At 42.5% G+C, this 24,374-nt stretch overlaps 1 protein-coding gene across 1 annotated transcript in view; it reads left to right on the forward strand.

The window, feature by feature from the left end:
• The window catches only part of LOC101920943 (protoheme IX farnesyltransferase, mitochondrial), a 106,311-nt gene that overhangs the window by 69,327 nt on the left and 12,610 nt on the right, over positions 1-24,374 (forward strand). Inside the window, exons 5-6 of the mRNA XM_055795332.1 lie at positions 2,456-2,526; positions 20,873-21,105. Of these exons, the coding sequence (XP_055651307.1) occupies positions 2,456-2,526; positions 20,873-21,105 (304 nt within the window). The remainder of the gene's footprint in view (positions 1-2,455; positions 2,527-20,872; positions 21,106-24,374) is intronic.

A 24,374-nucleotide genomic window follows, 5' to 3' on the forward strand; every position in this document is an offset into this window, starting at 1 on the left:
CTGACCTGGCCCTCTGACGGGAGCTGCCGGGGTCCGTGCAGGGGGCTTGGAGCTGCCGCACAGGAGGCGCCTCTGCACCCTGCTTCTGAACCAGGGTCTCCACCAACTCCGGTTGTAGCTGGCCGTGACTGTTGCTGCTGCAGGTCAGGCGGAGCAAGCAGAGGAGGAGGGGTAGCCCCTTAGCTGCTACCTAACGGCGAACAGATGAGCTGCCTCGCACCGTGCCAGCACGCTCTGGCTAATCAAAAGACACGTCAACTAACTCCTTTTCGTCCTGAAGTCCCTTCCTCTTCTGTGTGAGTAACTCTTGGCTGAGCAGCCTGAGTTTGCTTCAGGAATATTGATAATAAAATTGGAGGGCTTTGAGAGTTGGTGGGAGTGGGAAGGGGGTCAGGCGCTCCGTCCAGTCGCCCCAGATAGAGACTTAGGGCGAGCAAACCCCCTGCAGGCTGCACCGCCCCAGCAAGTGAGACTTCTGGGGAATTGGATGTGAACTAATAATGAAAAGCTATGCTGATGTTTTTGATCTCCATGCTTTCATATTTCTTAACTTTTGAGCATTTAATCTGCAGTCTTCAATGAAGGATTCCTCCTCTGTGGAACAGTGGTAGTTTTTTTGGATCCGTTGTGGATGAACATTAAAATGCAGCACAGGCTTCAGCCGAGTTGACAACTGTGAATATCCATTGATTTGTGTTGGCCAGCCGCTGGAGAGGGACAAGGTGGTCACTTTTCCGGGGGGGTTCACAGCTGCTGGCTGGGAGGGGGAGAGTGCAGGTTTGGGTCCTGCAGCCAGAGTCCCCTTTGCTGGCTCTGCTGCTGCTTCCTTGACCTTCTACCCTCTCTACCCTCACCGCCTGCCTGAGTCTCATTCGTTCCCCAGTTTGGGTGGTGTCACAAGCATGATGAAACATGAAGATGGTGCCTGCTGCCAGATTTCTTGGCTTTAGAGCACACTGATAGCAAGTTTTGTTTAAGCGGGGTAACTTCAGCACGTGGGCTTGAGCACGTGCATGCACTCAACTCTCATTTGTACGCATGCAGGACTCGCTTATAACCTTATTCCTGGGAATGGTTAAATCCATCAGGAAGATGACTGAACCTGAGGTTAAAAACGTCACCACACGTGGAGAATATCACGGACCATGTTAGGCAGGATGATCCATGGGTGATCCCTGCTATGCTTGCAAATACGTAGGAGCAACAGCAAAGGTTCCCACATTGTTATATAGTCATTACTTCAAGGTAATGGATGGGAAAGGTGGTTCCTGTAATCTCTGTGCACCTGTAAATGAAGTGTCTCCCCCGATGTGCACCGTGGGGCTCCGCTGGAGTCCCTGCTGCTCCTCGTGTCCCTGTCTGCCACATTCCCCTGGGAACGCAGTCCCATTCAGTAGCAAGACCAGGAATGTGGCACTGCCAAAATGAAGATGTGCGTTAATTTTGTCATTCGTTGTGGGAAAGGTTACATCAGTTTGCTGGAATAACATAGATTTTATCATGTAGTCATTTATCATATGGTCACCTTAAACCTGTCTGCAGTTGGACTGTGCTGAGCTTACCGTCAGTCTGATTCTTCAAAATTGTGATCTGTTGTGGTACTTTTCCTACTTATTCACCATAATTGGGTTCCCCAAAGCCTCAGACATAATGTCAGTAGAAAATATTCTTTCTATAAATACATCCTCCTCTTTCTATAAGTAAATATATGCTTACTATTTGTATTATTATTTTGCACACGTAAAGCTAAATGGCTTTACATAGCAAAGTGCATTCAGCTTTTCCAGTAGCATTCTTTGTAAAATGGATCACGCAAAAGCCTGCAGGAATTCCTGCCGTGAAGACAGTGCCGCCTGAATTTTCCCATAGGCGGTATTTAAAGTCAAATTGGGTTGTGACATTAAATAATACCATATGGTGTGTTCGTTCCCTGCCGCTAGAAGTAGATGCTCAGTGCAGTCTCAGTAGTATTTTACAAGAGTTGATTGATTTTGGGGTGGGTTATAGGTTCTCAGAAGTTAGATGATCTTGAAAAAAATGTAGTGTTTGTCTTTTAGATACCAGAAGCACATCATTTGCAAGGGCTGTTTGTATTAGTATAAAACTGGGGGCAGAGCTCTGTGTGTGTGTGTGTGTATATAATTGTGTACGTATTAAAGCTGTGTCAAGCCTGTTGAGAACAGAACTTGGAACCAAACTCTACTTCAAATGATTAATTTTTGGGGACTTGTGCAAACTCTTTTTGTCCTCCGGGTGATTTTCTTTCTAAGGGGATGCCAAAAGTGTTAATGCAGACTATCAAAGCTCCGTAAAAGGTGTTTGCCATTTTCGTTGTATTTCTGAATCTTCAAAAATAGAGATTAAAGCACCTGCAGATGCAGACACTACATTCCACGCATGGCATGCTTTCCGGCATCCTTTCATTTTGATTCTTCCTTTTTTTTTTTCATTGCAGTTCTTTGAGGTTCCATTTGACTCAAATATGAACAGGACAAAAAACAGACCACTGGTGCGAGGACAGATCAGGTAAGGCTATGCACACCTGCTCCAGCTAATGAGAAATGAGTCTTCACGTTGCTTTTATCTATCTCCAAGCTTCCCTCTCTCTCTTCAGATGGTGAAAAATAGCAATTTCAGACAAAAGACTTAAGAAAGAAATGCACCCCTCTGTTCTTCAATGTTTCTGCATGTTTATAACTTTTATGTGAGGAGTTTGGGTAATCAGCTGTCCTTTACTGAATTTCTCAAGACAGCAGAATTTGCACTCATGTTGTGTACTTCTTCATGTGTGACGGCTGCATGCACAGCGTGGTAGCACGCAGTTATGCTCCACTGAACTTTTGCATTAGTTTGTAACAACAAATTTCAAAATTTCACATCTAAGAATAAGCACAAAAGTGTTCCTTGTTTTTAGTAGTCACATCTATTTGTTAGATCACAAACATTCATTGAAATCTCCTGGCGGAGGTATCTGCAACTAATTTTTTTTTGGTGGTTTTGTAAGGCACCATGTTGTCTTCGCCTTTTCTACATGTTTAGCATAAAGCTGGGGTGAAGATTCACAATGGTGGCATCTTGTGAAAATACAGTAAAAATTAATCATCATTTAGGTTATCATCACCCAAGTAAATCCCTCCCTCCCACCCCAAAAAAGCGCCTTTTTTTAGTGTAGGGATTCCCATAAAAAGAAATAAATCCTTCATTCATTCTGTTTTTCTGGATTATATATCAGTTCAGTTTCTCAAAGACTGCTTTCCAGCTAAAAAAACAAAGTGAAAAAGAACATCAACATAAACGTCTAACTTATTTGCAAACTAAAACTGAAGGCCCAATTCATAAATGATTCAACAAACAATTTTAGTATTGCATTTCCATGATTTGTGCCAAGGATTATTTATAACAAAATTATGTTTTCCCTTAGGCTTCTGCGAACAGTTGGTCCTATTTATTTCTGTGTTTTATCCATCACCTTTGGAGGACTGAAAAAAATGTGATGGATGAAATTACAAGAAAATTGAGACAAAATAGTAAAGTGAACCTTGGGGGTAAATTCACTCTCACTGTAAATAGTTAGAGTGCTTCAATAAACTTGTTCCGATTTGTTCTTGAAGATGGTGCTAATTACAGATTCCTGAGTTGAGTTAATTTTATTTAAAAACATATTTTAGGGACGACTGCAGTGAGGGCATCTGTTGTACATACCGTGTCAGCATCAGTTGTGCAGTTCAGGGGAGCTGCACTTCTGCTCCACTTGCATGTGGTCCTTTAGCCCTGGAAGAAGGAACACTTGTTAGGAAGGAAGGTGATGGGGGGATCTTTTTTTACTACTATTTTTATCATGGTCTACAAGCATGGCTTGCCGTGTTTCTGGAGTCAAAAATATAGCTCGGAAACTTCCTGTCAACTTTTGGTTCAGAGAAAGCCATTTGTTTTGTAAGTTTCCAGTGTCCTTAGACGAACTTCACTGTCATCTGAATGCACCACAGATTGGCAAAACCGTATTTAACGGATTTTCTTACTTCTCTCTTCATATTTGCTTTCACCACAAAATGCTAATGTTGGGGACTTCGTGTAATCACTCATCAATCTATCTACCTGACTGTCAACAGCTAATTTAAAGTTCTTTAAAATGTCACTTACCTTGAATAATGCCAGTCTCGTTCCCTGTAGACCATTGAACATGCAGACCTTGACTGGGGTTATTTCTTCTGCGGTGTGCCGGAGGAGAATAATCCAGTGCAAGTGATCTAACCTTGTTATATTTTGCCACATATTCCCTGGTGTTCCTTGAACTCTTTCCTTCCTGACTGATTAAATAAACCCCTTAAATGGCTATGCTAAAACTAGTCAAAAACAGACGAGACAGAGACGGATAAATTGCATATGAGAGACTGGTGTCTTGACTCTGGGAAGGAATCCAGAGAGCTTGGGATATGTGCAGAGTTCTTGAGCCAGGATTTGTTTGATGTCTGAGTATTGACATTTTCTTCTCTTTAGCTGCTTCGTATCGTGAAACGTTTGCTGCTTTTTTAATTCTGCTGTGTTATCATCTGGGATACACAGAGCAAATGAGGCATCATTTTACGATCCATCTTCATTTGCACTGTTTGTAAATAGATTGTGATTTCCCTTCTTTCCTTTCTTGCCTTCCTTTTTATTTATGTTGCATAGTCCTTGTTACAGAACTGGTCAGCATGGGTAGCAGTTTTTGTGTGGTCCAGTCCTGAGCTTGAGATCCCTTTTGAAGAGTGAGAAGGTTGTTAACTCTCCATCGTGCTGGCTCACCGCACCTTCTTGGAAAGGCTATCGGTGGTGGTTTGATGGGAACTCCTGCCAGCTGAGAAACTGCACTGGGACCACTGACATTTTTTATAGAGGTGGTGGCATCATGAAGACAATTCTTAGATGCTTTGAGCTGGGGCCAGAATCAAACTGGTAAGCCCCAGTGAGCGGTGCTTGGTGCTACTGAGTCATCCAGTCCCTGGTGTCTCTATTTTAGAAAAGCTAATGCATGGAGCTGGCTCATTAGGAAATGTTACGCTGTTGTAGAGAAATTATTCCCGTGTGTTTCACTTAGTGGCCTCCATTTGCAGCTTCAGCCCCACGTTTATTTAGGTTTAAGATCAGCTGTCAGTTCTAACTGACCTTGCTTCCAGCATTTCTCCCCATCCTTTCTGCCTGAAGCCTTCACTTTGAGAAGAGAACACACCCCCCCCTGTCCTGGCAACATTTATGCGTGTTCATTTCCCTCACATGTGTTGAGGTGGTTCCCAAGGCCCCACGTCTCAGCCTTTTCTACAAGCTGCCAAGGACTTGCAATTTCCTCTGGTATTGGTGAGGAACTTCGGTAGCTTTCAAAGAAACACTCCGGGGCCGGGGCTGCCCTGTGGACGTCGTTGTGGCCCCTGAGGGCTGGCTGGGGACAGGGTGTTGTTATCTCACCAGTGACACTCCAGAAGTGTTTAAGTTAGGCAGCTTTGGCCTGACCATTGCTCCAGGCAGCACCCTGTCAGCCGGGAGCCAGTTGTGCAAAGATCTCTGGAAGGGTGAGATGTGGAGAAGCAGTTGTCCACCATCCTTTGTGAAGTCCTTTCCATATTGCATCACCTTTATGGCTGAAATAGTTATTTAGAGGCTTAGTGTCCCCCTGCTTTATATACTTCATGTCATTTGACCTGGACCAAACTACATAGGCAATGACACAGAAAGACTCTGAAGAGCTGGGGTCTGCTGAACGCAGGGACAAGAGCACATACACTTTATTTTCCAGCCCCAAACCCACCTCTGATGCCCCCAGGGAGTCTTCTGACACTGTTGCTAGATTCATGACAAACAGCACCTGATAGTTCATTGACTGCTTGCTTTACAATGTCCTATTTAATTTGTAAGGCTCTGAAAAAAATGCACACTTTGAGCAATGAGATGTAACCATCCTTATTCTCTATTCAGAGAGTAATCAGAGACATCCTGTTGCAAAAATAACAAAGAGTAGACCCAAACGCAGCATGCCACTAAGCGCCATCCATCATTCCAGCCTGCCCACATGTCCTCCTCCCTCCTCTGACCCCTCAAGTCTTGTTTGGAAATACAAACAGCTTGAGATGTTCTTCATACTTTGGCTGCAGTGTTAAACTCATTGAGCTGCTTTGCATTTTGCATTATAACAACAGCTGATATTATTTTTCCTGCTATGAATTGTTTTTATGTCATCAACGAGGAAAAATTTCATGTGCTCACGCAGCCTTAGATTCGACTGAAATGGCAGCAGCTTTTCCTGGTTTCCTGTTGGGTGTGATTTATTCCCTTGCTTTTTAAGGTAATGGATTTAATTTTCCTGCGGATTAATTTAAATAAATCTCTAGTATTAGCTGCAGTAGCTGAGTGAGCTTAGCCTCCAGGATGACAAGTGTCCTGCTCCATTATATTGTACAAAGTGACAGCTTTGATTGCCCTTCTACACAGAACTGCACACACTCTTGTTAAAAAGCAGCTGGTTTTATGAACTTACAGTACTGCTGGATCTGCTGTGCTAAGCACTCATAAAAAACTTAATAGTTTTACAGGAATAGTTTTTCATCTTAAAAAAAATAAGTCATCAAACAGCATGATCTAAATAACTAATTCATGACCATGTAGACGCCTTTCGGTTCTGCTCCTGCAGTGTTTTGCAGCTTGCAACTGTTTTCTGTACCCAGCCCTTTGGTTTTGGTCTTAGCACTGGCTGCAGCGTCTGCCCGAGAGCGGGGCTGGGATTTCTCCCTCGCTTTACCTCCAGGTTTCATGTCACCCGGGCCACAATGTGTCATACTGGACGGGTCAGAGGATGGCTGGGGCTGCAGGGGACCTCAGGAGAGCTGTAGACCAATCTCCTGCTCACAGCGGGGTCAGGTCTAAGGTCAGACCTGGGTGCTCCTGGCTTTATTCAGTCAAAAACCTTCACTATAAGAATAATACGCTATGGCATTTAATTTTATTCTCCTTATCAGATAGTTGCACTCTCAAGCTTGCTTTTCCTTGAGCATTCAAGAAGTTTAAGTCTATTAACATGGCAGAAGAAGGCACGACACATGTAATGCCTTGTATGCTTCAAAAGAAATAAATCGTCGTGTTGTGCGGTGAATATTTTTTCCTAGAATCCCATTAACCTCCTCATTTAGCAATGCACAAGGAGCTGTGTTCTGTATATGAGCTTCCTGCTTCTTATGGCCACAGCAGATGGTTATTGCAATTAACGGAGACAGTAAATGCTTCTCTACTTGTTGACATTTCTGGGTGGACTGTTGGCTTGGGTCAGTTCGAACTATAAGACAAACTCACGAAGAATCAGACCAAAAAGAGCTCCTAAGCTAGTAGTGTTTCTCACCGGTGGCTTATATTGCTTATATTTATGAATTGCAGTTGTAATTGCAAATAGATAATTTGGGCATTCATAAACTGATAGAAAATCACAATACGTCAGACTTTCCCTATTTATTCAGAAACACATTGCGACTCAAGACCAATTCTATGTAACGCTGAGTTTTCCACTCAGCTGCCGGTAGAGACCTGCTGTTACAAGTGTAACAAAACCAGTCCACGCTGGAAAAAAATGTGTCTTCATTTAAAAAAAAAAAATCCTCCTGTAATCACTGTTGATAACTCAGTATAATTAGCTTGATCCTTTGCTTGCTAACACTAATGCAAATCAGGAGTATTTGTACTGCCGTTAGTGGAGCTACACTGATGGAAGTGAGAGGAAATCCGTGTCCTCGGCTTAGGCTGAAACCTGCGTTAAGCACGAGCCAGCCCTGGTTTAAGCCAGCGGTTTAAAACCTCCCCAAGGGTTTCAGGACAACTTCGGTTCCCATTTGAAGATCAGCCTCTGCTTAGCTGGCTGGTCTGCTCCCTTGGGTGGTCATTTCAGACAGGTTTCATTCTACTTAAGTTAAAACAAATAAAACAAAAACTGCATAAATCTACAGTTCTTCAAGAATAATCATTTTTAAGAGATCAGATGCTTGTTCCCTGCAGGGAAACATTCCAATATTTTGTTTAGAAAATACCTCATTTTAAAAGGACTGCCCTGAGATCTTTTTGAATGATAAAAATGTTTCTTTTTTCAGTGGGAGGCTTTCCTCTTGTTTAAACAGGGCACAATTCAAAGCAGACACCACCACGGCAGCCTTTTCAAGCATTTTTTTTATCCTGCTTGTGTTCAGGCTTTATTATTTGCAAACAAGTAAATGCATTCCTTCCCCACCACCACCCTCCTGGCTTCCTTTTTTTTTTTTTTTTTCTCCACCCTGTGTTTTCCAGAAGCTGTCATTGACTGTATTTGGTAAACAAGAAATTAAAAAGGCAGCTTTATATTTTTGACATGTACAATTGCTTGTAAAAATGTAGTTCTTGCCTTTTGAACAGCAGAGTATTTTTTTTTTTTCCCCAGCATGGCCATGTCACAGAGGGGTGGGGGGGGAAGAAACCTTGAGGCTAAAACATAGTTTAATGAGAATAAAACCCACATCAAAGGATGGACTAATGGAATGATATAATGCTTACTGTGTCACTTTCCCAAAGGGGATATGGATGACAGTACTTATATTTCAATTATCTATTCACTGCCTGCATAGGATGTTGATTAAATGGTTCTAAGGTATTAGAGTCCTTTTGTAGAATGCACGGAAAAATGGTGATACTGCACATTATCCTCAGATCAAAATGTGTATTAGCAGGAAATTATATAGCTCTAACTACGTATATATTTTGTTTCTTAGGGCAATAAAGAGGGTTGTTTCAATAACGCTTAACATTACATTGAAATTTGTTTCAGTTGAAACAAAAGAAATTGCTAGCTCTCCGGCTAGCACCTTCAGCTCACTCCTGCCCGGACCTAATCCTGCTGCAGCTCAACGGAGACATTCCTTTGCAGGCAGCTCTGATTGGTAAATATAAATCCTGCGGAAACACTTGACCCCTCACGCCTTGCTGCTTTTCAGTTCAGCCAAGGGGCCTTGGCTGCCAAATTATTTATCTGAATCTTTAATTGCGTGTGGGACAGTTGATAAATCGGAGTACATTGTACATCGCCCCACGTTAGGAAACATCCCAGATGCTCATGTATAAACCAGGAGTCACGGTGCATTTGGCTAAATAGCTGCTCCATCTGCTTGTGGGGAGCGCTGCGGAGAAGTGATACGGGCTCCTAATGGAGTTGTCTTATCCTCTCATGTCAGCTCCTCACCAGGGGGTAGAGCCCCGTGAGCTGGAGGGAACCAAGCTATTGTACACTAATCCTTCCATCTTTGTGTCCGATATGAACGGGCCTCTTGGCCATCAGTTGTAACCGTTGACTCCTTTTTAACTGACTAGTCATGAGTCATTTTCTTCAAAGGTGATGTTAAAGCGAGTTTTCCCCCTTACACTGCACAAATAAGCAAAATTAAAGCTCGAGATCCTTTCCCGTCTTAGCGCAGTGTTCTCCTGATGGCTCTTCTTCCTGTGTCTGTCAAACATTTCAGGTTCATGTTTGTACATTTTGGCTTAATGCAGTCAAAAACCCAACACTTTGTTCCCTGTATTAGTATTGAACCTTATCTGGTTTAACCACAAGAGCATCATTATTTAACGTGTGCCAAGTGTTGTAGGAAATGTCACCGCTCAACAAGTCCATTACGGAGCTGCCTCTGATTAGAAGCTGCTATACCCTGAGATCTGTTTACAGTAAGTCACGTTAGAAGTGCATTTCTTTCTGTGAAGGACAGAGTTTATCATGTCTTATACAAGTTATAACTTACATGTTATCAACTTCACAAGTCAGATATAAAAGAGGTTTTTCTTACATTTTAATTAGCTGTGCTAACACAGATGCTTGCTCTCTAGTCTTTATGACTAGAAAAGCTGCATTCCTGAGGTTGAGATATGTGGAGAACCTCTTTGATATGTTTTATTTAATTTTTTTTTCTAGGGCTGTAGAATCACAAGGAATATTATATTATAAATCAAGCTGTAAAGCGTGGGCCACAGTGACTGATTCTGCTGCCTGTGTGTGACAATAGTTATGGTGTATTCATGCACTTTGATGGTATACAAAGAGGGTTTTTGCTTTTTTTCCACCGAATATTTTTAAACTATAGCTCCAGATGCTAACTGTGGATAAACTACCAAAATAATACTGCAGAAATCCCAAATTACAACCATCCTCATCCTCTTCACGTCTCAGGTGAAACTTAAGAGCATGCTATAGAGTCTTAAGATGATATGAATATCAATGCGTGCTTGCAGTGTTGCAGAGGAATCTGCAGATAGGCAGGAAGGGTCTGACTTAAATTGCAATTTGACAGGCTCATCTGCTTGATTACTCTTCCACTTAATGGTGTCTACAGCCTGATGCTCCTTCTACTGCAGACCATTGCTTCTTGTCCAGCTGTCTGTGGCTGTGGGGGATAACTTATTTCTTTCATTTTTGTGGCTCCTGGGAATGTATTTGGAGTCAGTGATCCTATACCAAGAATGGCTGGACTATCTTTTCTCTCTTTTATTATTTTTTTTTTTTTAAGAACTGGTTGATAAATACTTTAGAACTTAGTTTTCTCCATCTTAATGAGGTGGAGAACTGGCCTGAGACTTCTTTAACTGCTGCTTACTAGACGTTGGCTGAGTGCTCTGCAGAAGCACATGCTAGATTTAATCATAATCACTACAGCACAGGAAAATGTTTCTGGAGAGACCGTATTATCCATCCTGTTTGTCAGCTGGTCTCTGGTTCTTAAACAAAAAGAGAACTGAGATTTTGAAATAAAATTAATGGATCACTTAACTGCCGTGTTATAAGGTTAGGTTTGTTAGGTTAAAGAGAAGGATTTAGTTTAAATATTATGGGGACATTTTTCAAATTTACTGTAGGTTTGTCTTGTTAGCACTTTAAAAAAATATTTACATTTTCTCAACTGCAGGGAAGCTGTGAATATTATTATTCACCCTTTCACTCCTACCCAACAAAGCCATGGAACAAGGAGTGTGCTGACGCTCCGCAGGGTTGCTGAGGGTTGTTATGATTAGCATTCTGGTGTGTATAGCAAGTGTAATAAGAGCATAAACATTTTACAAGTGTAGGTCCTTTTCATTTTCAATTTTTTACTTCAAGTGAAGTGACGAGGCCCAATTGGAGCCGCAGTGTAATAACAAAGGGCAGCATAAAAAGTTTTATTTCCATCTGAACATGGTATTTGTGAACAGTAAGTCGCCCCAGGGTTTCCTGAGCTATCTCATCCCAAACCTGTGGGTGTTTTGGTCTCAGTCCCCTGGGCAGACTCCTGGACCCATGAACAGTGAATGACCGGCTCCTGGCATCGTTTGCGTGGCGTTAGACTGATAAAAATGAGAGCAGGGTATGTGCAGGAGAAAGCGCCGTGCTGAGGGTGTGCAGAGTTCTCTGTTTTTCAGTTGAGTTGAAATTCCTCTTACCTCAGCTTAGCATACACAGTGCGTCTTTGTGGAAACTTTCAGCAAAATCGATCAAGCCAATTTTGATTTACGCAAGCATAAATAAGAGAGATGTGTCCCTTTCAAGATGAAATTGTTCTTTTAAATTAGCCGTGTTTGTTTATGATAGTTTTAAAGTCCCTCGCTCTGGCAGAGGAGACAGAACATCTGCAGCTCAGATTCTTGAGGAGCGAGGGGAATTAATTGCCTCCAATTTGGTTAAAACACAGCGTTGATTATGCTTTTATACAATAGCAATACACAATCATGACAGGGTAGCTTGGGCTCCGTGCATGGGTTGTTTCTTCATTGGGAGAGAAATGAATTGACACAGATATGGGATATTTTATCCTAGTCTGTATTTATTTACACTGAGTACCCTTCTGAACAAGTATATTAGATAGCAAAGCTTGGCAGTTTTGTGCCAGAACTCAAGAAGGCAACTCCATGGCGAGACCTATATGTGTTTATCCAGCGCTGAGCTTCTCGTATGCTGAGTTCTTACCGTATGACATTCCTTGGGAGATTGAGACACCGCTCATTGAATCCTTCACCGTTTCCCTGCTGATGGCCCAGATGTCATTCAAAACCACATCCAGGTGGGCGCTGATGGATCTGGCTGAGCCCTGTGGACAAAGGAAAGATATTAAAGGTAATTCCTTTTGCAGAGATTTGCATTTTAAAGAGGTTTATTTGAGATTTAGATTGGTAAACTCTTGTCTGGAGACACAATGCTGTGGTGTTGAACTCCTGATTTAAGTGTGCTTAATGCTACCCATTAACCCAGCTCATTAGGCTTGTGGGAGCACCTACAAGTTTCATACCTCCTCTTAACACAGAGTTCCTCCTTAGCTCAGACTTCGTGTTACGAGTTGGTTTTAGAACTTTTCCTCTGTTTTCTACACTATTTTTTTACATTTGGGGAAAAGTACTGTCCAATCTGAGACTGTCAACATCTTTGTCGTAGTTATTACCAGAAACCAATTCACAAAAAAGGCAGTTTAAAAACATAACCAGGCAGAATTGCAACCAGTGTGTTCTGGCAGTCTTAAAGATTGTGGTAGTGTTATACCCAGTTAAAGGGGATTCAATATAAAATTAAATAAGTGTAGTGCACGTAGAGCCTGATGTGCCACAGCAACACATTTTGGGGGATGAGACACCAGACACAGAATATAGGTACTGCTTCTTAACCTGTGAAGACAAAGCTAAATAATTCATTAAAGGAAAAAAAAAAAAAAAAACCAAAAACCAACTTGACAAAGCTCCCCATTTGTTTGCACCTCCTAAATGACATCTAAGACGTCTTGTCAGTCTTCAGTGGTAAATGATAGACAAGCATGTATTCTGATATTTGGAGTTGATTGGGAAAAATTGAATTCCCAGTTAAAAGTGTAATTTAGTTTCAAAATACATCATCCTTCATCCCTTGTTGTGAGTCATGAACTTTCTTGCATGACTGAGAGAGAATAAATTAGTATCTGTTAAGATCTTTCTCTACATTTTTTCCCTTAAAATAGTACCATTTTAGCTTATTGATGGATATCGTTCAGTTTAATATTATTCTGGTACTTCGGAAGATTAAGGCTCAATCAGCAGGTTCTTGGGCTTTTCATAATGTTCAGTCACAATGTACCTGTGGAAGATGATATCAAAAGTGGGAGCATGGACTGCCTGTGTTTACTAAAGCTTGCCTGATGCTGAATCGGATCTACAGGAAAGAAATAAAGGGGTCTGGCAGTATGACCATTCTGCCAATGTTAAAGCTATTTTTTCCTTTGAATTGGAAAGAAATATCTCTCCTTGAGACTAATGCAATCTGTAAATGGAAGTTGTAGTTGAATATAAAAATATTTTGTCAGTCATGCCTTGAGTCTTTAGAAAAAACATATGCTGCCTCAAAATTCTGCTAATTAGGAGTCATAATGTATCGCGGTGTAACCACTTTGATTTAGTATGTCAGATCTGAGTGTGGATGTTTTTTCTATCAGGTGCATCCCCAGTCTGTCTGTAGGACTCTTCTGGAGTTTAATGTCTTCTGCAAAAAAATTAGAATAATTTTAGAAAAGTCATCAACGATGAAGCTACTGATCCAGGCAATGTTGTTCCAGTTTCAGTTTCCATTAGTGTTGTTGTTATTACTGTAGAACTTTTACAGCTGACAATGGTCATGAATATGGTTTTTATTACTAAGTATATAAATATGCAGGCTGAAAGGATTTGTGTGGAAAGTTAAAATTTAATTTCACTGTTGGTAGATTGCCATCATTCAGTTTTCTGCCGTGATTACTGATTGGTTTTGAATGCTCTGTGCCTTGCTTTGAGCTTAGAAGCTGTATGAGTGGGTTTTTTTAACCTCCCATCAAAAATAATCTCAGGGAAGCTACCGTTACTATTCGAGGCAAAATGTGCTTTTTACAGCCTTCTGGCTCATTTTTTGCAGTCAGCTGACTCTGCGGCACTTGCGCCAGCAGACAACCCCACTGCTGGTTTCAGGCATCTGTCCATCTGGGGAAGCAGAGCTGGAAATGACACAAATGCAATCCAGATGTGGGCTTGAAGGAGGTGGGTCCTTCTGCCCCTTACCTAAGCCACGGGAGCAGGAAGGCTTCGCGGCAGTCATGCGTTGCTGCAGTGTGCAACGTCTTCAGCGCCCTGCATCTTCCCAGTGGGATGGGATTACCTAGTGTCACTCCTGGGGTTGATGTCCTTCCCTGATTTTCTTGCTAGACCTCTAAAAGCTGTGGAGGAGGGTTCAGCAGTTCTTGGATGCTGCTCTTTAAAAAAATAAATAAATAAAATGAAAAAAATCCCTTGGCTGATACTTCTGCAGCTGAGGGAGGTGACCAAGTTGTAGCTCAGCACCACATGACAGTCATGGTGACCACAGGCTCAGCTCCTACCCTGGGACTTGTTTTTGGCAGTTGCCTGGCCGCAGGAATTGAGAAGATGCCAGGAGATGAGCAAAAGTGTAAATCAGCAGCTGGGGAGAATGATGGTTTTCTGCATGGCATTAGGTGCATTTATGCTGGGGTTGTCCATGGACATCCTCACTCCTGAAATAACATGGGCTTTCGCGGCCACAGAAACCTTCAGAGGGCTGTGACTTGCACTTCAGCTGGTGTAACCTCTCATTGCTGGTGGAAAAATGCAAAAACTCCAGGCTGATGCTTTTTTCTGAGTTTGTAAGTGGCTTCAGAAGCCTTAATAACTTACTGCTGACCTGGAAAAAATTAGGAAGAGGAGGGGGCTTCCTCCAGCAGTCTTGTACTGGCTAGTAGTCCGGGGACATTTTTAGTACCTACAGATTCCAGAAATAATAAGCAACTTACGATGCTTCCTCCTGAAATCTGATTTTAATTATGGCTTTGGAACAGCGTTCATGCACTGGCCTCGTATCTCAGCCTGTGATGGCGAAATGAAATTGCAGAGATGAGAATCACACTTGTGTTCTGTCTGCCAAATACCTTCTTCCAAGCTCCCACTATTTTCAGCCTGTATGTGCGTGAGGCTGGTTCAGGCTGTTCCTTTTCTTATTACGACAAATTGTTTTGACACTATATGCAGATGGAATTTGCACCCAGAGTAGCAATACTGAGATTAATCTGAGCCGTCAATCTCATCTTTATTGTCTCGGTCCTGTTTACCTGCCACCGTGGAAGATGCTGAAGTCAGGGATAATTTAGGATCATTTCTGGGGGCAACAGCAGCAAATGAGTGAGGGGAGGAAGCGTGGTGGTCTTGCTGAACCTGTGTTTTGAACAGAACGGGAAACTCACCAAAAACCCAAAGCAGTTTTTGTGTCATCATAAAAAAGAAGCAGAATTGCAGTTTAATTAAAGGGTGTAGTCTGCACAGAGCATTTGGCATTACTAAAATCCTAGTCAGAGGAAAGTGAGGATGCATGTCTTGGCTTCGCTGGGACGTGGAAATGGTTCTAAATAAGTTCCTTCCCTTCCCACCTTCCTCCTCCCGCCCAGCCCGTGGCTGGATGCAGTGGGTGCGTTGTGGGGATACGCAGCCTGGCCGGTGCTGGGGGAGCAAGTGGTGCTGTGCCTCTGCCTGGCCTCCTGCCCTTCGGCACAGTGCTTGCCCTCTGCGCTTCATTCTTCACCATCCCTCTCCTGCCTGTGTTCGACCATCACCCTGCCTTTGGCAGGACAGATCCCTGGCCCTGTGGCTCGAGGGAGAGTTGTCAATAATAATAAGATCTAATGCAAAGTAACCAGCTGGGAATTTGAATGGTTCAATCCATTAAGGTGTTCTGTGCGTGCTGCAGCAAAACAAAAGAGCATTGTTGGTTGGTTGGGTTTTTTTTTTTTTTAGTTTGCCCTTTTAGAAGTGGGTGATGTTTCCATAAAAGGTTTTTGACAGACAGGGAGAAGACGGGATTTGTTTTATTACCTTTTCTATTAGGCTTTGAATCCAATTTTCAAATATCAGCGCTTGTGCTTCACCTGAAAAATATGCAGGCAGCTTTAAATGGACACTTACGTTCAGGCTTACACTTTTATGTAAATATGTTTTGTGTGCCCTGTTTCCCATTAACACAAGGTCAAAAATTAAGTTTCTTACATATTTACATAACATCTGAACATGAATTGCATACAAGTGCTGGTTGCATGAATGTGCCTATTCAGAATTCATATGGGCTTTGTGTCTGTGTTTGTATATGAGTGTCAATATATTCACAGAGACAGGTCAAAGCATTAGATGCTGATGCAGGAATTTTCCATATTTCGAAATATCAATAGGTTTTTAAGAGGGAATTTTCTCTAATTTCTTGATTGTTTTTTCTTAAAAAAATTTTCTTTGAACTTTGCCCCCCTTTTTCATACTGTTTTTTAAATTGCAGATCAAACTGTACTTTGACAGTCATCTTCACAAAATGTTTTGCCAAAGAGCCAAAGACAGCATAGAAAAGCATGTGTAGTAGTGATGCTATTGATCTTTATAGATATTAAGCTTGCTAATGCTGCTGTGAAATAGGTAAAATAGTACATTAATTTTATAGATGGGCAAATGCTTTAATTTGTTTTCCCCTCTCCATTTTTCCAAGTAACGCTGTGAGTCAATAAGTGCTAGTATCCATGACACTGGAGCCTATTAAATCAATATATTTCATGCACATGTGTGTAAGATCATTACATAGGTATAACCAGATCATATGTAAGTGGCAACTAGGTTCGGAGAATTTGCTGTTGCACATGAATTAAAACAGGCAGCTGCGTTGTCCAAAGTCTCCGTTAACAATACGATGAGTGGGGTCCACATGGATGCCCGGTGGTTGTGTGTGCAGGGGATGCCTGAATATCGGCCGCATGGGATTCCTCCTGCCTGCTCCCCCTTCCCCGCCCCAGACAGCTCTGGGTGTTCTCGAGCAATCCTCCCTGCCTGACCGACAGCATCTCTCCGGACACCTCTGTGTCAACAAAAGCTTTGAGTTGAATGAGGAGAAACGTGGGTCTCTGCTCCTCGTCCTGCGCCTCCTCCTCCTCTTGGATGCTGTCAGTGGAGTGTGGCTGGGGAGAGTCCATCTTGGGTAAATGCTGTGGGAGAGAAATGTCACCGCATTTTCTTTCGGTCAGGAAGGGTTTGATTATTCAATGTTCAAGCTGAAGTTCTCTCAAAAGCTTTTAGTTGAATGTGAGTGTCTTTTAGCAGTGTTAGTAGGCAGACTTTGGCAGATGCATGCTCAGTAAAGGAGAAGGAGGAACGAGGCAGAACTACCAGTTTTTGGTTTTCCTTTAGGAGGTGTCCTATGTGGTGACAAACTGGGTATTTTAGAGCTGAAATTTGAAGAGAGCTCATTTGGCACTTGTAGTATTTTTCCAAAGTCTGATTTTAATCAGTCAAATAACTGAAACCAACTCCTCCCAAGAATCCATCATAAAACCTAGTTTCTTACTCAATATGTTTGCTTTCTGAGCTAGCTCCTTGGCCAATTTTCCAATGGAAGATTGCCTTTTTTTCCCATGGGAGCGATTCCCTTAGCATAAGTGAACGCCCAAGTGAAATGAGGCTTATGTACCAGCATCTGTCATCAGCCTGCACTTACTGCCTGAGATGGTTTAAGGATGAAGGAAGCCAGCAGAGACCCCGCAGCCACTTTTGACCACCGCATGAGGATTCTCTGGCGCTGGGTTACCCAGGACTGATGCTCCTGTGATGCACGCTGGACTGCGCAGTGTCACGAGGCTGTAGCGGGAGGAGCTGCGTGGTCATTAGGTGATGGGGCTAATTCAGTGACAGCTCAGCATCACAGCCTATCTCCTGCTCCAGAATGAGATCCTGCTGTCCTGTGTTCCCTGGGTGAGATACAGGCAGTCTGGCAAAGGAACGTGCACCAAATCAACGAGCCTCACGCTGCATGCCTGACTTATGACAGACCTAGTGTGAACACGGAGATGCGTAACAGTCCCTAGAAGACTACGAGCTAGTAGAGGTTGGAATACCCTGAAACTGCACTGATTTAAACAAGAGTCAGTCTTGTCTTATTAAAATACTGCAAGTCACTGAAGCAGAAAGAACTGCACCAGTGACTGAAATCTCCCAATGTTTTCCTCAAACATTCTCTCTTTCCCAATGAGGAGCTGCTTAGACTTCTCCTAGACCTTATAAACATGACATATTTATGTGAGAGTGAGTTGAATTCTCCTCTGCCTCATGTCTCACCAAGCAGGCAAGGTCCTAATTCCCGATTGCAGTGTCTTTGTGATGCCAAACAGTATTCTGAGGGGCAGAAACAACAAAGCTGAATCATCAGACCGCAGTTTGAGTTTCTGATCTCAGTTGGAGTTGTATTTGTAAGTTGGACAGTTACTCTTCTAGAAGAATTTTTACAGTTCCTTGATTGTTAAGGAAACACTGGAGAGAAGTAGAAAATGCAATACTTTCAGGATGTCCAAAAGTATTATAGTTCAACTGCTGATGAAGAACAACCGCCACTGACTTGATTCCCTCCCCTGAGATTGTTAGGACTATTGCAGACCCTAATCAAACAGCCTCCAGGAACTTCCTTTTAAAGAGGCAAAAAGGAAGAAACCGAGAAAGAAAAGTGTGTTTTCATGCCTCAGGAACAGCACAGCTTTTCTGGAGGCCTCAGCCACATAACTTCACCCTTCCCTTTTGATAAAGCCTCTTTTTTAAAGGTACTTTGCCAACCCATCGGTGAGGGCAGCGCACGGGTGGTGTCGGGGCTGGCACCGGTGGGGGGACACAGTGCTGGCTTCAGCGGCGCAGGGGTCTTTGCACTCCCAGCCTTTGCCTTCCCTGCCCGTAGGAGTCGTGAGGGGCTGGTTTCTGCTGCTGGGTGACCAGCTGGTGGTGTGTAGCGTTCCTTTGGATCGGGAGTCTTCACTCTTGATTAGTGAGGAAAGCGCTCGTTGCATTAGGTCAAACTGTGTCTTCATTTATGTCTGTGAGCCCGGCGGGAGCCGACGTGGGCAGCCTGGCCTCAGAGGGTCACGCTGGTCTTTTGTCGCCTCGAGAGTGTGTATTGTGTAAATCTGGTGTTTACTGTCTGACTGTATTTTATTCAGGAATCAGTCAAGATAGATTTGTTTAACCAAACCCAGTCAGGCTTTCATTGCAGAGGGGCAACATCTACGAAATTCGGCATTTGTAGTCGGCGTTGAGGCAGTTTACGGTACAGATTGTGTTTTGCTGCCTTGCTGCAAAAGAGCACTGCTAGCTGCAAAACCAGAGAGCACAGCACCGTATGGCTCCTTTCACAGTATGGTTCCTGAAAACAGTCTTAAATTTTATACATCTCATTGTCAGTGGATGGCAATGATGTACCCTGCCTCTACTCCTGATATATTAGTAACACCAAGACTGGTAATGCTGCAGCGTAAATGTGCTCTGTGCACGCTCCGTAACCTAAAATCTGTTGATGGTATTGAAAAGCTGGATAAAATTACTTAGTCGATTTAATTTAAATTGAAGGCAGATCTTTAGTGTGAGATTTGCTCATTTTAGTTCTTCTAGTTATTTAGGATGCCCACGCCATACTGGCTCAACAAAGGCCTTAAAAATCAAAACTTGAAGGGTAGGATTTTTTGCTGATAAAACTCCCATAAAATTCATCCCCACCAGCAAATTTTTCTTATGAGGGTTGGAGTAGTGCTTGCAACACGTATTTTAGGGTTAAGGATTTGACCAGAGGGCAAAGTGATTGTAGAATACAAAGGCTGCATAGTTTTCAATTAGACAAAACATGTAGAGCTAAACTTCATGCAGAGACATTTGTGGCAAGCACACATATTTTCTTGTCTTATATGGATGACTAGAAGTGTGTGTTTAGCCACATGGGTTATTAAATGCAACTCAGTTAATGGCATTTTCCTCCCTTCCAGAGGTCTCCCACACCACGTTATTTCTTAGTGGCATTTAATTCTCTCTTCCCATTATACCAAACACCCTCGAACGAGCACATGTGAAGAGATCTCCGCCAGCAGCAAACGTGTTGATCTGTGCAAGGGATCACAAATAAAACTTGCTTAGGGTTGCATCATGGCGTGGTTTTGGTAGCCAAACAAAAAATCCTTGTTCGTCGTATTTGGGTGTTTATTGTGGAACTTATTAGCAGAAGTTTACGTAGCTTCAGCCACTTCCTTACAGATTTTAACAAGATTTTCCAACCTTCCCTGAGCTCTTAGCTGATGTGGAGTAGAAATCAACGGAAATCATTTGCATCTCTGATGTTTGCTGCTTTCAGCCAAACCTAGAATATCTTCAGTTAATTCCAGTCGTACTTAGAAGATAATAAGTTTTAATTTTGATTCTGCTGCCAGAATTGCTTTGGTGTGCTACCCCTGCTTAGCACAGTGTGTAAGCTAAATGGGAATGCAGAAAAATCAGCCCTTTTTTTCAGTAAAGCAAAAAAGTACTTTATTCCTGTTGATGTAATTTCAAAATGATTGAATGTACTCTTTTTTCTTGTAAATGCTTCCTAATTTTGTGTCTAACCCTGTTGCATCTCAGTCAAAGGATCCCTTCAATGATTGCAATCAGTTAAAAATCCGACAGGCTACAACCATCCTCGTTTACTCTAAACCCTAAGTGCTTTTTCCAGAGGTCAGAATTTACTAAGATTGAAATGAAAGAGAAAGATCTGCTGGAAGCACCAGCTCTCCGTAAGGGCTGTTTAGCTGCAGAGGCTGAATTTCTGTGGTGAACACGGTGCTCACAACAAGGATTGCCTGTCACTGCAAACCAGTAGCAAGATTGTCTTAACTTTTTTAGAAAGGCTTTTCTTGGGGTGGGGGGTTCAAATGGGAAAATTTGGGCTGGGCAAGTGAAAAAGTAGTAAAAATCCAATCTTAATTTTTGGGAGGAGGCAAAAGGAGCGGGACTGGTTGTTCTTTAAGACAGACTTGCGCTCAGTGTGTGTCTCCGGCTCTCTCCGCAGCCCTCTACTCGCTGTCTCTTTTGCTGCCTCCTGCGGCATCCCGGGAATTGCGCTGCTGACACTGGGAGTAAACCCTCTCACTGGTGCCCTGGGAGCCTTCAACATTTTCTTGTACACGTGTTGTTACACGCCCATGAAGAGGATGAGCATTGCCAACACATGGGTGGGAGCTGTCGTCGGTGCCATTCCCCCTGTCATGGGCTGGACCGCGGCGACCGGGAGTCTCGATGCCGGTGAGTATAAAAGCCTTGCATCGGGGTGAGCGGTTGTCAGCATTGCCTTTAGGGTATCTAAAAAGACCTGCTTAGAAGGAAATAAAGCTTGCTTTTTAGGCTTTTTGGTCTGATACTGCTTCAAAAGCAGGTACATTCTGCTGCTTGCGATGCCAAAGTCTGTTATAGCACGATGCCATGGGGACTGAATGAGTAGACATGATGGTATCGCACTCCTTACGGGGCGTTTCAGGGGCAAACGTGAGCTGATAAAAGCCTGTGACCTACTGAATATGTGTTTAGGCCATCTTAAAAATAAATGTAGAAGGAAATTAGCGTCTTTGGGGTTCACATGGAAGAAAATGTTACGTAATTTCAGGATTAAAACCATACCCAGTAAGATCCAGCTTAGATGGCAGGAGCTTTCAGCTGGAAAATTCTCAGATGTGTTTATTACTGTCTTCCCACAAGCCAGAAAATATCCTAGGAAGATTAATTTATTGATGTATTTCTTAATTGCCCATTTCTAAACTCTTAGTTTATGAATGTTCCTGTCCCCCCTCCTTGAAAAGCAAACGAAGATTTCTATTTTAATAACTGTGAACCATTTTTACATCCCTCATAAACCACTGATCTCTTCAGCAGCTAAACTCTGACACAGTTAGGGCTTGTTTTTTCCTGCCAGCTAGAAACTTAAGAATCAAAGTAGCTCCACATACTTGTATTCTGAAGAAACTAATGATTTCAATTAACAGGTCTGTTAAGAATTGTTTTAGTGCACACTCATCCCACAGTGTGGCATATTTAAAGCTTGAATAATACTTTCAACAGGAAGATTTTTAAACAGAAATTATTAGAATCAGTGCAAAATCTGTCCTTCATTTATGCTATGCACTTCTTAATTTCTATGCACTTCCTATGAAAGTCCGTCTGAATTGGCTTTGTTGATGTATGTTCTGATACAGATCTAATCCAAAGTTAGGATGAAAGGTTTTGTGGGTGTGTTTTTTTTTTTTTAAATGTATGCACTACTTCTATACAAACATTTACTTCTTTCAAAGTTTTTTTTTTTACATACATTTAGCCCTGTAAATGGTATGTATGTGTATGTATAGTGTCTTGTGTTCAGGAGCATGTAACAGACACCATTAGAAGCTCTGTATTTCTGAAGAGAAGACAATGATTTAAAACCACAACATGTATCATTTTAAGAACCTCATCATTTGGCTGCAGATGCTTACACCTTGGATCTTAGGTTGTTTAGGGATTTCTGTTTTGGTTTTGGCACCTCACTGCAGAGTTGACGTTAGAAGATGACTCTCACGTGCCAATGCTTCATCTGCAAAGTCCAGCCCGGAGGAGCGGGAATGAAGAGCTCCATCTCACCAAAAGCCCTTGCTGTAGTGCCTGTCACGGTTCAAATTTTCCCCCGTGGTTTTAAGATGGCAGCTAAACTGCTGCAGTTAAAGCCCAGCACATTAAGGTAAACTGGCACTGATTTTCCTTGCCTTTAATTTGTCAGGTTACAGCTTGGTCTTTGAGACCCGTTTTGCAGAGAGCTAAGCTGTCCCTGTATGGCGGGCAGCAGGGAGCACCGCCGGTGTCCCAAGCGAGCTCTTCCTCTCTAATTTACAACAGAAATGGGGTTACATGTCCCTCTGCCAGCTCTGCTGTGGAGGGGATAATCTCTGGCAATGATGACAGCAGTGGAAGATGGTAACTTTAAACCAGCAGAGCAGACCTTGCCAGAACATGATGGTCTGCGCTGGTACATAACCCAATCTTGTATTGTTTGTTCTGAGTAGCTAAAACTTCCTACAGCCACCTCCCGGTCTGTGTCTGCGCAGGCAGGTGGCTTGTTTAATAGAGAGAGAAGTGTTACTGAGGTGATGCTGGTCTTTGCAATGAAGCATACCTGGGGAGAGTCTGGAAAACGGTCATCTGAATGTAGTATTTTACTGTATTTTCAGTATTAAAAAAAAACCACTTCCCCCTCCAAAAAACCCCACAAACACCTTGTAAAAAAAAGGGGAGAAACAGAAGAAAAGGATTGCATTGTAGACTATGATTTTCAATGTTAAACATTTTACTATTGCAAATGAGAAGAGAGTTCAGCACCTGGCAGCATCAGCCCTGTGCAGAGTATAAGCGTGCATCTGCGTGCATACATACGTGACGTGCAGACCTGCATCCTTCTCTGACCAGCCTACCCACAGTTGTTGAACTCATTAATAATGTGTAATTAGCTTGGAGACTTAACCTAGTTTTAGGTAGAGGTGTGAAAATGCATTTGCACCTCATTTAAAGGAAAAAAAAAAAACAAAAAACAACGACCATTCCACTCAATAACAAAGAGGAATGTGAAGGAAGGGAGTTGGAAAACTAATGAGAAGAAAGGTTCTCACCACTTTAACTGGTGATTTTTTGAGTTTACATTTTCCTGTGGATTTTCTCTCCTTGTAATCTTCTCACAGCAGCCACACTGGTATACGTGTTGCTGGTTTTAAGAAAAACAATATTGAATTGTAGACCTTTCATTACCATTTGAGGGGGGTAACCAGGTGTTACACTGTACTGTGGGGTACTGGGACAACCGTGGCCGCGCTCTTCTGTAGTGCCAGGGGTTCAGTAACATCACTGGCATGGCTCGTGGATACTGCAGCGAGATGCTGGAAATGCCTAGTTTCCAATTCCAGAGATAACAGTGTATCAGATTGGAGCAGCCTTTGTTTTAATTTGTCCTCATTTTGTTTATAACTTCCTTATTTCAAAGACTAATACCTTATTTCTTGCACAGGCAACAAATATGGCATATTTGCAGATAAAAATCTGGGATCCTTGTATATCCAGTGATGCAAACGCTTGCTGGTATTCCTTACGCTACACATCTTTTTCAGATCTTATGCTGGCTCCTAGTGATGCTTGCTTCCATTTCTGCCCCGATAGGTAACTTTAATTATATACTTTTAAGCCTGATTGACCATCCTGTCCCCAACCCTGGATTTTGTGCTAACATAATTTAGAGAAAACCTCACATTTCAAATGCGAAAGATAAGGTTATCTCTGGGAAGATGTGGAATTCTTTGTTGTGGGTTTGGGGGGGGGTTGTGGCTTTTTGTTGGTTGGTGGCTGGTTTTTTTTTAATGGCAGCTGTTTGAAACTGATGAAAGATCAGGAATGTTAACATTTCCTCACTGGGGGAGCTGAGTGCAGGTGAGATGGTCAAAGGTGCATGATAAATGTAATTTATCACATACCTATCACTACCACGTATCTGGTGTATTTATGCA

This window comes from Falco peregrinus, chromosome 2 (assembly GCF_023634155.1).
Source record: "Falco peregrinus isolate bFalPer1 chromosome 2, bFalPer1.pri, whole genome shotgun sequence".
Lineage (NCBI taxonomy): Eukaryota > Metazoa > Chordata > Aves > Falconiformes > Falconidae > Falco > Falco peregrinus.